At 42.6% G+C, this 16097-nt stretch overlaps 1 protein-coding gene across 1 annotated transcript in view; it reads right to left on the bottom strand.

Annotated features, from left to right (window-relative positions):
* taf2 (TAF2 RNA polymerase II, TATA box binding protein (TBP)-associated factor) overlaps nt 1–16097 on the bottom strand; it is a 33742-nt gene extending 17645 nt beyond the window's left edge. The window contains exons 1-17 of the mRNA XM_030750662.1: nt 15721–16097; nt 15507–15561; nt 13815–13975; nt 12043–12161; nt 10758–10899; nt 10445–10676; nt 9858–10042; nt 9635–9748; nt 4955–5054; nt 4571–4656; nt 4328–4463; nt 4072–4226; nt 3614–3728; nt 3349–3458; nt 3000–3065; nt 2752–2878; nt 1463–1588 (exon numbers count right to left, since the gene is read on the bottom strand). Of these exons, the coding sequence (XP_030606522.1) occupies nt 1463–1588; nt 2752–2878; nt 3000–3065; nt 3349–3458; nt 3614–3728; nt 4072–4226; nt 4328–4463; nt 4571–4656; nt 4955–5054; nt 9635–9748; nt 9858–10042; nt 10445–10676; nt 10758–10899; nt 12043–12161; nt 13815–13975; nt 15507–15561; nt 15721–15770 (2079 nt within the window). The 5' untranslated portion in view covers nt 15771–16097. The remainder of the gene's footprint in view (nt 1–1462; nt 1589–2751; nt 2879–2999; nt 3066–3348; nt 3459–3613; nt 3729–4071; nt 4227–4327; nt 4464–4570; nt 4657–4954; nt 5055–9634; nt 9749–9857; nt 10043–10444; nt 10677–10757; nt 10900–12042; nt 12162–13814; nt 13976–15506; nt 15562–15720) is intronic.

A 16097-nucleotide genomic window follows, 5' to 3' on the forward strand; every position in this document is an offset into this window, starting at 1 on the left:
CAAATCCAGAGAATAGAGAGTTTCCTGCAGCCACAGAACAGAATTATTCAGTCAAATGAGCTGAAATGCAGCAGGAACCTAAGCGGTGGGTGGCCTTTCTAGCTTGGAAGATATGTTGCAGTCCTACTGCAGAACTTTCACAATGTAGTGTGAACTCAAGCTCAGGTAAAAATGCTCATTTTACTTAAATATTAAGTGAACAAGAAATGGAGGCAAAGCATCTGTTTTTGGCGTGTTTGATTAAATAAAAGTAAACACAATAAAATAAAAAAAGCTGAGTCGTACTGTGAAGTCATAAACTTAAACTACTTCATTCTTTCATGGATCCCTTATTCAGACCCTCCAGAACATCATTCCTAAAACTTTGTTTCTCACCAGTTTATTTTCTTTCATCAAATAATCCGTCTGCACCAAAATGCCACCATCCAGTCTGCTCCCAACAATCAGCTTTATTTGAACTGAATGATTTCCAGAGCCGTTTAAAACAGTAACAGGTACGGCCAAACTCAGCATGACCACATTGTTTTCCCATGTTAACAGCATTACAGGCAGATGCCCTATGCCCACCCATGGGACAAAGTGGAGTGGGTATATAGAGAGATGGTGAGATCAAGCTTCATGAAGCACTGAAACGTTCCCTCAGTTGATGAACTCATGGGCCGAAGCTTCATCGTGCTATCATCAAGTGGAATATTGTACACTCTTGCTGTCATTGTCTAAGGGGGAAATAGACCAATACTGCACATCAGCAACTCTGTGACTGGACTTATGACAAATGGGGAGGTGTAAAGTTTCACCCTAACAAGACCTTCTGTTTGAGGGCTATCAGGAACATCTTTAGATGGTTTAAACTCCAGGTGAAATCACAAAAGCACTAAAATGTACATCATCTGATTTAGATGCTGTGAAGGGGTACGGTTTCCTCAGGGCCACTGACAGGATGAAGCAGAGGTCAGTTTCAGGTAAGTAAGCTCTATGGACATCCTCTCGTTTGATGCACATCACGGCTCTTTTGGTGTAAACTTTCCATTTTGTTCATAATTGCTTAGAGGCAGGAAATCCCATCTTTTCCCTCCTCATATGGGAACCTGCTACCTGCTTATAAATTACATATCTGAAATGTTCCCTCTTGAAATGCTCTTCTTCATTTCCATGCACCAATTACTAACAGATTCTCCGAGAAGGATGGTGTAGAGCGGTTCCAGGAAAAGCCGCTTGGGATGATTCTCACACCAGCTGGATTTTGACGGATGAGGGAAAACCAATTGGGATGCACCTGCAACCCTTTGACCAGTCGGGTGGATGCTTTGGAGCAACTTGCCATCATCACAATGGTTGTGGCTTACAATTCATATTGTAATGAACAGATTGTGGTTTATTTTGCAGGAAAAGCTGTAACACAGATGCTTCAATTTACCCTTTGGTGTTAATGAATCACATGCAAACACACAGTGACACATACCTTGGCCAAACAGAAGCACGCCTGCATGCGAACTTTGTAGAAACACTGTTCCTGCTCGAGGATGTCGGTCAGAGCCAGCCTGGAGGCAGGAGTTGGGAATTTTTCAAGTGCTGAGATGGCCTCCTCCTATCAGAGAGATCATTGTTTAAAGATGAACATGTACTTAAACAAGAGCACACTTCAGCCGTGTTGGAACTGTAACAGGTACGTGCATCTATGGCGTGAATTTGAACATCCTAGGTCACATCGGTCTCAAGCGACGGACAACGTTCAAGTTTTTGTGGAACAGACGTCGCCAACGCCAACGCCAACGCCAACGCCAACAAAACAGCTGAGCTAAAAATGCATTTGTATGAACAGTGACTTAACCAACTCCAATCTCATTGTACACCCTGTATAATGACAATAAAGGCATTCTATTCTATTCTATGTTGCAGTTTTTCTAGTTGCGGAGCTGAGCAGAAATCATGGCAAAGATAAAATAGCTGAAAACGTATTTCAATAAAACCATAAAAGCAAAATTTGAAAGAAAGATTTTCTAAACCCTTCAAATTCCTAAAAGACACCTTTCCTGGCTGTGGCCTAAAAAAAGAGCAACATTTCTCCAAGAGGAATCAGACAGTTGTAAACAGTAACTATAGAAACAATATGCAGGGAACCTGAAGAAGGCAGGGACAAAAACAGCAGCAGTTAGCAGCTTTTCTTTAAGTGACCCTCTCTCTCATTAGTGTAACACTCAGTGCTTTTAGCCTAACATAATATGTTGTTGTGAACTCGACTGTTTTTCATTTCATCCGTCTGCTGTTAGCTCCACTGCAAAGGCGGCGCATGTGTGTGAGGTGCACTGACGGTGACAGCAGGGAAAGGAGAAACTGGGGTGGGTTTTTATTATATGCATCCTGGTCCCATTTTTAATTCACTAATAAATACCCAGAAGTATTTATCTGTTACATTTTATGTTATTAAAAAAGCGATCACTGTCTGTTACATATGAAGAATGATTCCCAGTCTCTTCCTCAGACTGAGGAATCCAGCTTATCCTTTGGCACTGCACCTAAAACAGGTACTGAGCGCCTGTTGGATGCAGCGAAAAAGCCTGAAAAAAGCTGCACAGGTGCATCCTGTCTCCATACATGCAGCAGCGTGGAAACAAAGAACATTAGTGGGCTGGGGGCCAATAAGGGAGGAACTCCAAACAATTTATTAATCTCAGCTACCATCTATCAATCATCAAACTGGACTGCTCTGTAATGCCTGTGTGGAGGCCTGCACTCTTACTGTTAGCCCACCTGTGCAACGACATCCCTCTCATAGCGCAGCTGATACTGCCACATGAAGTCAGCCTGCTCAAACTCCACCTTCCTCAGAATGGACATGTCAGGGTCGATTCGGATCCACAGGAGAGGAGAGTCAGCACTGCAGAGGAATGAACAGGCATACCGTATATGTTACATAATAAATATGGATTAACATGGCAGGAGACCGGACTTAGTCAAATATCAGGTGAGAGCAACAAGTGACAGCAGCATCATCTTACTCCATTGCAGATAAATCCATGTCCACCTCCTCTCCGTTCATCAGAGGGATCTTTTTTTTCTTGTTTCTGCAAAAAGGAACCAACAGAACAATTAATGACGGTATGTCAAACACTCTGACACTAACACTAAACACTCTTTCACTGAGGAGAGAAACAAAGACAGGAGATATATCAGGAGGAAACAGCGAATCGCTAGCCACCACCTCCTTCTGAATGACATCACACACACACGTAGCCTGTCATGTCTCTAATGAATGATTTTCTCGCTCTATAATGGCCTAACGTGGCACAGTGCCTATTGTAGCAGACAGTCGAGCCCAGCAGGAGAGAGTGAAGCAGTGTGCGATACCTTCTGCTCTTCGAGTGGCAGGGAATGTCATGTTTGAGGCTGTTCTCCTCTATCTGCAGCATGTGATTGAAGGATCCATCCAGCTCTTGTACGGTCACCTTGATAGGACCCTGCAGGGAAATATTCAAACGGAACAAAGTTCCGATCCTTGTGAGGTGAGAGCCGAGAAAACGAGTCTGGATTTAGTCTAACGTGACACACTGGCTGTCTTCACATCCTTCACAGAGATCCGTGACTGGATTTTCCGCTGCACTGTAAGACTCACCACATATTTCTGAGTTCCAGAGGACATGTAGTCCTGACGGATCTCCAGTTCCAGCACGTTCCTCTTTCTGTTGAAGGCGAAACTGCCGAAGAATTTCACCACACCACTCTGGTCTCTGGATGTGAAAGGTTAAGACTAAACCCCCCCAAACAGTTGGAGAAATCAGAGCCAGTGGACAAAGTCCCTCTGTCATCTTTAAAGCTAATATTTCAGCAACAGGTCTGCTGATGCTGCAGAGGGAGCTATATGCATGACACATTTGTAAACTCAGATTTTACTACATTTAGAAATGTGCACTTTTAATGTTTCCATCACTTAAAGCAAAAGTTGAAGCAGTTATTAGAAATTTACTTTGAAAGATACCTGCCCCTTACGTTCTGTTGCTACCAGCTGTGTAAAGTGTTGGTGCATCAGGTCCTCAATGATCCCTGCAAAGCTCTGATTCTGATAAAGGATACACCCACTGTTTGATGAGGGGGCCTATGTCTTTGCCAGAGACATTGGAGATGGATTTGAGGAAGGCGTGAGTGGACAGAAGCATCTGGCTCCACATGTGACTCTGATACTTCTGAGATGAGGCCGTACTGGCCAGACTCAGGAGCTTGTTGAAGACCTAAAAGAAAGGTGCAACAGAAAGATGGGCTGAAACAAAGAAGCAGTTTGAAGTCACAATAATGACACACACACAAAAAAATGATCCCAGCTGTGTCTAACCTGCAACATGAACTCCATACTGATCCTGTTCTCTATCAGTCTCATCACCAGGTGGGCCTTACACTGGAACATCTTGTAATACTCCCAGGACAGGGTGTGGGGGTGTTTGATGGAGAAGTGAAGGTGGGGAGTTGGACTAAAGAGAAAAGCAAGTTAAAACCCAACAACGACCTATAATGTGTAATCAGAGCATTACAATTAAATACAACAACTGCTTAGATTCATCACAATTTAACGTCTTACTTGTCTTTCTCTTTCCCGCCGCTGAAGGTGGGGTGCAACAGGACCCCTCCCATTTTCAGCTCATATTCCACAATCTTGTCCAGCTCCTGTGGGAAAACACACAGCATTAACATTCAGACCTCTGAATAGTAAGCTCTGCAAAAGTATACTTAGGTCCATAATTTGTTGGACAGAGTTTAACTATGTACACATCACAAACAACTGAAGTGTTGACTTTGAGCTTTAATTTAAGGGGTTTTATTAAAAATCTGCATTAACTGTTTAGGAATTTTATGGACTGATACTCTGTGCTGTGCTCAGGACCTGGACTGCTATTACCAACTTAATTAACAAGTTTACTGAAGGACGATGAGGACGATGAAGAGCTCGGACTAAAGCAGCTACCTCTTTGATCCAGTGCCGATACTCATTGACTCCAAAGGTCTTCTTCAGGTAGAGACCATAGATGTAGCCTGAGATTCCCTTCAGCACCCACTCATCAGCCCTGCAGAAGACAGAACACATCAGGAAGCACAGTCCACTGTGAGCGTACAAGTGACGAAACATTACAAAGTACCAAACGCCCAACTGTTGTAAACGTCTCTGTGAACGAATCCCAGCACAAATTCAACATTTAGATATATGCTGTAGGATCAGGGCAGCACAGTGGCGAGGTGGTTAGCACTTCAAATCCACCTCCACACCTCTGTGTGCAGTTTGCATGTTCTCCCTGTGTTTGATTGGATTCTCTCTGGTTTCCTCCCACAGTCCAACGAGTTACTGAGGTTAGGTTAACTGGTCACTCTACATTGCCCATAGGTGTGAATGGGTCTCTGTCTCTCTGTGATGTCTCTCCTGCACAGGGTGTACCCTGCCTCTCGCCCTATGACAGATGGGATAGGCTCCAGCCCCCCACCCCCGGCAACCCTGAACAGGGTAAGTGGAAAAGGATGAATGAATGGATGGATGGATGATATAAATGATAATGAAACATCTGATGATTCCCTTGCGTTTAGATTGTCCTTCCTCCCACACTGATATGTGTTCTTTCATTATGTAAAAGCACGATAAATCATTTAGGACCACACTAGTTGCCTCTTCATATTGTAATAGTAGGTTTTTAAATTGGGGGTACTTGGACGGAAGCCGGCACAACAAACTGCTCTCATTAATCTATCAGCTTGGATTTATTAGCTTATTAAAGCAGGACATTAAGCTTATTCAACCTTGGTGGTTTCACTGCCTGACACTGAGCTGAACCCAGTATAGCAAAGATGATTTCATCTGTGTATCTACTGGAATCAACATCATACAGAGAAGTATTTTCCTATGAAGCTGAGTTGGGTTAGCAGCTGTGGCAGCCTTAAGTTTGAATTTCCTTCCCTTCATCCTCATCGCTGCAGGACACCTCTCTTCTGTTGGAGGCCCAGAAAGCAACAAAAATCCCTAAAACAGCACAACAGACATTTCACACACACACACACACACACACACACACACACACACACACACACACACACACACACACACACACACACACACACACACACACACACACACTCTTGTTTCTCCTAAAGTTAGCTTAACCATTTGAACCATAAGTTTCATGCGCCCTGTTCTTTGTATGGCTGACAGGCTACTTAGCTTAGCCTGTTTTCAATTACAGCCCCCAGTTAACCCCCTGCTCTGATTAATTGCTAGCAGGCAGCACCATGCTTTGTTGAAATCAAAGAGCTCTGACTTTTCGTGAGGTTTTTTCTTACACAACACCAGCCAGCTCAACAACATAAGCAGATCAAAGACCCACATCTGAAGTGTGTTTAGAGGTCAGTGAGGAGAAGAGAAAGTATGGGAGGTGAATGGAAGACTTGAAGGGTAATTGAGGGACACACAGGGATTTTATGTACAGCATAAGGTGCACCTGAGACTGTTAAAACCCTTCTGATGGGCCTCTTAACATAAGCAAGCTCCTCAGAATCCCTCAGTCTCTCATGGACACCAACCACACTGGCAGAGCTGCTGAGCGACACGGCGATCCATCATGCTGAAGAATACAGTGGTCCAGGCCAGGGCTGGCCCCACTTCTGACTCCTGGTACTGACAAAACAGCCTTGTTCTGCTGTAAATCTCTCATCAGCAGGCAGCCTTACATGAAGAGGTCTGAGGCCTAAATCTCGCCACACTTTTCAAAAAGCCCAAACTGCAGAGGGAAGCACTGCTGGGATCTACGCACAGTGGTTTGCATGTTGTGTGAGAACACTGACGGGTCTTTTCCATTACATAACTCTTTGGCCTTTGAACCTGTATGTAGCTAAATTTGAGAGTGTCTGTATGAAGTAGGACAACTAGAGGGATCACATCTAAATGCTAGTGTGTTACTGACACTCAAAGGTGGCCAGGGCCCTGCACTACAAAGCAAGTTCCACATAACCAGGACATCTTTTCCTTTTCTGGACTTATTCTAACATCGGCAGTGAGGGAAAGTAAAGGGTATTCCACGTGTGTTCCAACCTAGTTTTGGGGAAAGCCTTTAAAAGAGAAGGTGCTTGCAGCAAATGACCAATCACAAACGTAAGGTATAGAAAAAGGTCAACAACTACATGGTCTTCTGTTTTGGGGTTACACTTGAAAACTACAGAATGGCAGACTTTAAACTCCAGATCCTTTTACTGGCTGCCTACTGAGGTTCTTGGTGATTCTTTTATGGAGAATTAACTGGTCAGCAGACAGTTGTGTTGATCTTGAACATAAAACCTTCTAAATACAAAACCACAGTTGTGGTTCCACAGAAGAGGGGCCTGAAAGCTGAAGGCTCTGCCTCCCATTCTACTCTTAAGTATCCTAGGAACCACAAGTAAGCCAGCAGGCTGAGAGCGAAGTGCTCTGTTGGGGTGATATGGGACTATAAAGTCTTTGAGATAAGATGGGGCCTGATTATTCAAGACCTTGTATGTGAGGAGAAGAATTTTAAGTTCTATTCTAGATTTAACAGGGAGCCAATGAAGAGAAGCCAATATGGGAGAAATCTGCTCTCTCTTTCTAGTCCCTGTCAGTACTCTAGCTGCAGCATTTTGGATCAGCTGAAGGCTTTTCAGGGAGCTTTTAGGACAAGAACAGAGATGAGTCCACTGTCAGAGGCTGTAAGAAGATCATTTGTAACCTTCACTAATGCTGTTTCTGTACTGTGATGAATTCTGAAACCTGACTGAAACTCTTCAAATAAACCGTTCCTCTGCAGATGATCAGTTAGCTGTTTTACAACTACTCTTTCAAGAATCTTTGAGAGAAAAGGAAGGTTGGAGATTGGCCTATAATTAGCTAAGACAGCTGGGTCAAGTGATGGCTTTTTAAGCAGGGGTTTAATTACAGCCACCTTGAAGGTCTGTGGTACATAGCCAACTAATAAAGACTGATTGATCATTTTTAAGATTGAAGCATCAATAATTGGAAAGACTTCTTTGAACAGTCTAGTAGGAATGGGATCTAACAAACATGTTGCTGGTTTGGAGGAAGTAACTATTGAAGTTAACTCTGAAAGATCAACTGGAGCCAAAGAGTCTAAACAAATACCAGCAGTGCTGAAAGCAGCCGAACATGAAGATGAATCTTTGAGATGGTTATGAATAATTTTTTCTCGAATGTCTAAAATTTTATTTGTAAAGAAATCCATGAAGTCACTACTAGTTAACGTGAAAGGAATACTCGGCTCTACAGAGCTCTGACTCTTTGTCAGCCTGGCTACAGTGCTGAAAACAAACCTGGGGTTGTTCTTATTTTCTTCAATTAATGATGAATAGTAAGATGTCCTAGCTTTACGGAGGGCTTTTTTATAGAGCAACAAACTCTTTTTCCAGGCTAAATGAGCATCTTCTAATTTAGTGAGACGCCATTCCCTCTCCAGCTTTCGGGTTATCTGCTTTAAGCTGTGCGTTTGTGAATTATAGCACGGAGTCAGGCACTTCTGATTTGAAGCTTTCCTTTTCAGAGGAGCCACAGTATCCAAAGTTATACGCAGTGAGGATGTAAAACTATTGACGAGATAATCGACCTCACTGGGAGCTGAGTTTAGGTAGCTGCTCTGCACTGTGTTGGCACTGAAGAGCATAACAATGAAGGAATTAGATCCTTAAACTTAGTTACAGCACTTTCAGAAAGACTTCTACTGTAATAAAACTTATTCCCCACTGCTGTGTAATCCATTAAAGTAAATGTAAATGTTACTAAGAAATGATCAGACAGGAGGGGGCTTAAAATGTACATAAATAATGGACAACCACTGTTTGCTGGGGGGGACTCATTGTGTTATGTGTCAGGCAGTACTGCAAAAACTATGCATTTCATTATGCTGAAATATATCATGACATCATCCTGCCTAGCAAACACCTAACAACAGACTATACAACAAAACAACAACACTGTAGCATCTGCACCTTCTAGTCATAAAAAGATCTGCGACTTGTAGATGTACTGAATGCAAAGCAGGGCTGCAGTCTCACTGTGTTTGGGAGAAACATTTAAACATTTTGGGAAGAGCTCAGAGTGACGTGAGAAATTCCACCAAATCTTTTTCTGCTTGGTTTGCACGCAGAAGGACACACATATAATCAAAGTGATCAAACATTACTGAACCTCAGCTTTCTAAAGGCCACAAAACTAAAAGCACTGATTTGGAAACAAAATAAAACAAAAAACAGATCAAATGGACCTCACTCGATAAGACAAATTACATCAAACCTTCCACCGGGGGGAGGGGGGGGGGGTAATTTGAAAAGGTTTTGAGATCTTTTTGAACTTTTAGAAAAAGTATCTTTTTTTTAAGCAGGATAGTGATTATCCTTTCTAAATAAGAGGCGTGCTTTGCTGTCTGTTTTTTTCTGTTTGTTTGACTTGTTGTTGTCTCACGGCCACAGAGCGGCTGCCAGGAGTGCCTTCATCGTCCCTTACAGTTATGACACAGAGGCAGTTCGGCACAGATATTAACATGGATGTATTTCTTGGTCTGCTTTGGGCACTGCTCTAAAAAGCAAGTCAGACTTTAGGGACTCTGGTTTTTGCTTTACTTCACTATCCCAAGTTAACACTCACCAGGACATCCTGGAAATAAAACAGCCGAAGAACTGCTGAGCCAAAGCCTGAGCCAGGCAGCGGCGAGTCTGGGGAGTCTGGTCAATGATCATAGGGCTGTGGAGCAGGTTGGTGCTGAAAGACAGAGGCAACAACTGAATGAGAGAAAGCAGAAAGAAAATACAGCAGCCTGTAACTGCAATGCATTCATGTTTTATAGCTGCTGACAGGACCGGTGAACTACCTGAAGATGCTCATAGAAGCATAGGAGGACACTTGAACGTAGGCCTCATCCACAAACACAGTCTTGAAGCAGGAGTAAGGATAGCGGCATGTCAGGATTTCCTCGTAGAACTCAAAAATCTCATGTAGGTAGGACATGGAGTGTTTGAGAAGAGGCAGCAGCTGCGGCAGGCAGAAGTGTGTCACCTGACGGGAAACAAAGCAATGTGCTTTTAGTCCAAAGAGGTGTGTCTGCTTCTGTATTCTGGATAAAGGATGTCCAGCTCTGGTCAAAGTTCACACACTCTTCATGCCCAAACCAATTCCACTGGCTCCTGTCAATGAGGAGGAGCAGCAGCTCCACTCTGACCCGAATCGCTGCTTTAAGCCTAGTCAACTAGCCTAATTGATCTCGTTTGACCTGCAAATTAGTCAGCAGGAACATCCCTATGAAAGAACAGTTACTGTATTAATCTAAACTCTTTGTTCAGGACCAACTGCATGTTTTAGGTCTCTTTTTTCTTTTTTCTAAGCAGTTTGTGGAAATACTGAAATAAATGCAACATTTATTTCATTTCCATGTAGAAAGAACAGAGAACGAGAACCCACCTCATGCATGTAGGGGTCCACGAGAATTTCAAATGGCCCCACGGCCAGGGAGATGTTGGGAGCCGCAGTGGGGATGGGGAGGATATAATGGAACGTCTTCTTCCTCATGTCGTGAGTGTAAATGGTCTCCACCAGATCCCCACACGATACCGCCACCATAGACGCATCCACAGTGAACTCCAGCTTCCACGTACACAGCTCTGAGTACGAGTCCACGCAAGGGAACCAGAATCTGGGAGAGCAGAAGACTTTATCAGCACAAGAACATGTTTTCCATTGACTCAGCTGCTGTGAACCGGGAACGTTTCTAGACCTTGTGGAGTTCTGGTATCCAAAGGAGAACACATGGGCTCCCCTCTCCGCCATGCTGCCCTCCACATCAGGAACAACAAAGTGGAGGCCTCCTTTTGGCTGGTCCAGGGAAAATTCGATGTATACCTTCAACACTTTCAGATCTGGATACAGAAAAAAAAACACACATAAAGCAACAGCCATGAACAATTTTTGGTTAATTCATTCCTTTTAAGATCATGTTGACCTTAAAAACAAAAACTGTAAATTTGTTGCAGTTTCTCTGCAGAGGATTATTTGATGACATTGATAACTGAAGGTATATAAGTCAACAAGCCTAAACTAGCAGGAGGGGGTACTCCGAGCCCCCCTTGGAGACGCCATCAGAGGAAGGTTTTCCTTTTCATAGTGTTGCTGATGGCCAAGAATACTTTAAGAAGCAAATGACACAGGAGGCCCCGCAGCCTGAACGGAGTAAGCAGTTAAAAAAATGGATGGATGGAAATTGTTGTCAAAGGTTCACAGAAAGAAACAGCAAAATTAAACTGTTGAACTTACTTTGAGCCCCAGAGCAGGAAATCTAGTAGCTTTTCTGTCTCTGAGTGACACTGAGAAACTCACGCGCACTTTCATATCAGGCAAACTCGACTCCTGTTGTTTTCTTCATGATAAACCCAGAAGCTGCTGAAACTCAGCTACAACTGATCGAAAACGCTGCAGACCCACAACACGTTCCTCACAGGCAGCGGGTCATCCTCCAGGCTCATTTTTAAATTCTTTGGTTTTTAAAACGTTAAATGTTCTTGCACCACGATAAATGCTCACCAGCCACTTCATTAGGTACAGCATGCTAGTATTGGCTCTACTTTGGCCTTCGACGCTGCCTTAATTCTTCATGGCATAGATTCAAAGTGCTGCAGATTCTGCTCCATATTAAAATGATAGCATCACACAGCTGCTGCAGATTTGTCAGCTGCACATCCATGATGCAAACTTCCTGTTCCACCTTGGCTGTACTGAGTGATTATTTGAGTTGCTACTGCCTTTCTGCCAGCTCGAGGCAGTCTGGCCATTTTCCTCTGACCTCTGGCCGGACAGTCAGCCAGGAGCTGAAGCCTTAGGCAGGCTTTGTGCTTCAGAGACATTACTGTAGTTCTGTTTAGTTTGATTATTTTTATATTATTTTAATGTTATTTTATTGGTCTCTCTTTAAATATTTTACACAGCATTACTTTATTAACATGCACTAATCTGCAGGAAAGGTGCTACACAGAAAAAAAAAAACACTTGACTGACGACTCGATTACCATCTCCTTGTTTCCAGAGTTCAGAGGGCACTTTGATGACCAGCTCGCCGTGTCCTGCATCAGGGTCCACGGCACTGACTGCTGCTGTGTAGGCGCTGGAGAAGTAATTGAGGTTCCTCCTACGTGGACACACAATGAGCATTCAGACCAAATCATCCATCTGCTGCTCTTCAAGTACACAATCAATGACAGTGACAATAACACACTCAGACTGACAGGTATAGACATCTTAATGTGACAAGATACATTTTTATTATTTTTATTCTTACTAAACGATGAGTTTTTAACTTTCATTCTTGTTTTCACAGCCAAATATATTCCAAAACAGAGAAAATGACCACACAGCAATGTTGCTTTCAACCTGATCCAGTCAATTAAACACACAATAATCACAACAATTCATCATCACACTAAAGGTTCATTTGATTTGCAGCACTGCCGGCAACATCCAAATACAGCCTGAGGTAACAGAAAGCTGCCCCTCTCTGAGCCTAAAGCTCTTCCTGCTCAAAGCGTGTTCTTCCTCCCTACGGTCGCCATCTGCTTGCTGGTGGGGGACGGTCTGATTCTGGGGGGGGGGTTCTCTCTCTAGTATTATAAGTCTACCTTACAAGATCTTTTCACTCTTTTCCACAACACAACTGAAAAACATCAAAGCTTTGAAATCCAAGCATTTATACAAAGATAAGATTGTAAATAAATATAAATATATACTAGATATATTAGACCTGATCAAAGCTGCCTCATGTTGCTTTGATAACACCATGGGCTCCAGGTCTTTATTCTCGACCTGGAGCTTTTCAAGCAGTCTCCAAGCAGCTGCCACACATGTTGAACACTTGTTGGCTGCAATTCCAAACCATCTCGGTCGGGTTTGTGTCTGTAGGTTTTGGAGGCCACGTCATGCACTCCATCACTCTGTTTCTGGGTCAAACAGGCCTTCCAGCAGGGTTTTTCCTGGCACACAGTGGGCTTTTTGGGGTAAACAGGGGTGCACGGTAAAGGGCAAAGAGTCTGTGTTACATTATTTGACAGAAATTTCTGCCTTTTTTAATCACCATTTGATAAACACAAACTGTATATTATACTTGGGTAAATCAAACCTCAATTAAAACAGGTTTCATCACAGCATCAGGGATTTTCCTTTGGCTCTGACTAAAACCTCTTTAAGGGGGCCCCAAAAATGTCTCTATGCAGAAAAAACCATTACACGTCGTCCATCACTGCCCCTCCGTCCTTCACTGTGAGAACAGCATGAGTGTCTCACAAGCACGACAGCTGTCCTCTCCTCATCAGTCTCCCTCATCAGTGCTCCTCTGCAGCAGTTCCATCATGAAGGCCTGTTTCAGTCGCTAATCCGCTGCGATTGCTGATTTTTGAGGCTCGTAATTTTGAAGATTTTTTTATTTCCTGTGCAGCAGAGGAAACGCTTGGTCTTTCTTTCCTGAGGAAACTTTGAAGTATTTTTTTTTGTCAACCTTCTGAGTAATGACGGACTGCTCTTGCAGCTGACTGCATTACACCTGCACTACCTCAGTACAACACAAACGACTGTTTCAATAATAAGTTCAACTATTAAACTTTTGACAAGGATCAACTGTTGACTGAAAACCAATTCAGATGACAACTTGTTTAACCTAAGATATGTTTAGTTTCTTCCTTCACAGCATGATTCCATATATGTTATTCCCATCGCTTCAAGAAGTACTTTCATACAGTAGCAAACGACTATTCTGAGATCCAAAATGAGTAGAGAATATGGATGTACTCACTGCTTGGACTCATGGTGGCACACCTCCAGAGTGGGGTCATTGTAGATGAACGGGGCTTCAAGTTCGTTGACTCGGACCCTGTAGATGCGACACTGTTTACTGTTTAGCTTGATCCTGTTCAGGTTGACCACGGTGGGGAAAATGGTCAGCTCAACATAGCCCTATGGTATAGAGAGGCAAGGAAGAAATCAGCAAACTATAATGCAGAGTGGGAAGAGGAGTGGGCCAAAATTCTTCTACAGTGACGTGAGAGTGAGTACTTCGAGTTACTGCTGCTGAGCTGGTTTTACAAGCTATTGAACCATGGGGTGTATTTACTTTGTCACAGGATGCTTCAGCTTTTTGTTTTATTTTTGTTAAATAATAATGACACGACGTAATATGTCATGTGTTGTTCATCGAAGTTTGAATTTGAATAAGTTTAAGTTAAACTGTCCCAGATGATTTTTATTATTCTGTGTAGTCTCTTTCTACCATGGCTGCATGTCCACTAAGTCTGTGTATTTTGTGGTGGAGATACACTGAAATAATGTACTCTTGTGTAAACGCCACATCTGTGCAGAATTCATGTTACTATTATACTTAGCATACTGATCTAACAAGCTAGAAGAGCACTACTACTTTCTTTTTTTTAAACAAACAGAAATATTAGATTAGTATGAGGTCATCTTTCAAGATAACAATTATGGTCATAACCGGAAGAATGTAAAGAGACACTAACGTTTTCTGGTGAAATGCTACCACCGTGTGGCCAAACCGTTCATTACATTTTACTTTTTTAAATTTTATTTTATTTACAAAAAGTACTTTAGTCAAGTCAAGTCAAGTTTATTTATAAAGCACATTTAAAACAACGACGTTGACCAAAGTGCTGTACAAGATCTGTAACCCCAAGGACTATACTAAATAAAAATAAAAATATATAAATAAATAAATAAAATAATAAAATAAAAATAAATAAATAAAAACATTAAGAACAATAAATAACATAAGAAAATTAAAAATTAAAACGTTTAAAACAAGTACCATAAAATACCATAAAACAATCATCTAAAAGGAGGTAGCACTGCAGCCAAATGCCAAGGAAAAGAAATGTGTTTTTAATAGAGATTTAAATGTGTGTATCGTCTGAGCTGTGCGGATATGGAGAGGTAGATCGTTCCATAGCTTTGGTGCTGCTGCTGCAAAAGCTCGATCACCTCTCTGTTTTAGTCTAGTTTTAGGCCTCTGTAAGAGCAGCTGGTTCGATGACCTCAGAGCTCTTACAGGGGTGTGACAGTGAAGCAGCTCAGACAGATACAAAGGTGCCAGTCCGTTTAAGGCTTTAAAAGTAAGCAATAAAATCTTAAAATCGATTCTAAAACGGACAGGGAGCCAGTGAAGGGATGACAGGACTGGGGTAATGTGTTCATGCTTTTTTAAACCGGTTAAAAGACGAGCTGCCGCATTCTGGACTACCTGCAGGCGGCGCACAGATGATTGATCTATGCCAAAGTACAGAGAATTACAGTAGTCCAGGCGGGAAGTAATAAAAGCATGAATAACTTTAAAGACTGACACGTAAGCCTGCTTAACAATTAAACACTGTGTCTTAATATCATGCAATTACAGGTTTTTATTACAGTAAGTAAATATCTCTTATTAAATTGCTATAACTTGTAAATAGAGGGAGAACGCAGCCATCACACTCACAATGACAGACTTCCTCTGGAAGTTGATGTTGTTGATGCACACCACCTGGTGGGTCGTAAAAGCAGTGACACAATGCCATAGTTAATATTCATTCATGAACAGATTGAAGCTAAAGTACTGTTGAGCTCTGTCTTTACGTCCCGATTTAAGCTACTTTTGCTTTTGTTGCTGAGGAACAGCAGCCCGCCTCCAATAAAGAAACTGGAATACTTATAATTTAAAGGGTCGGGGGCTCTCAAAGCCTTTGTCCTTCTTCCTGTTCATCGCTGCTCGTCGCTGTGTGGAGGCTGAGCTGCTCTTCAGTCCCGGGATTCAGCCTGCTGCATTCACCGGGCTGTAAAGGTTCCCCTCAATGCTCCGAAGACCGGGTCTGTTACCGTCTCCTGTCCCCGGAGAGCTGAGCACTGCTCTAATGCAAACCACGGGGACGCATTCCTAAATATATACCACCCACGAGCAGCAGTAATTCCTATTGTATCCTTAAAAAAATAATAATTAGTTTATTTCACAAATGCTCCACTCGATGTGCAGCAAAACATCCAAATATAGCTTCGCTACTCGGCTGCTCAAAACACTGTAACAGTACCTCCA

This window comes from Archocentrus centrarchus, chromosome 16 (genome assembly GCF_007364275.1).
Source record: "Archocentrus centrarchus isolate MPI-CPG fArcCen1 chromosome 16, fArcCen1, whole genome shotgun sequence".
NCBI lineage: Eukaryota > Metazoa > Chordata > Actinopteri > Cichliformes > Cichlidae > Archocentrus > Archocentrus centrarchus.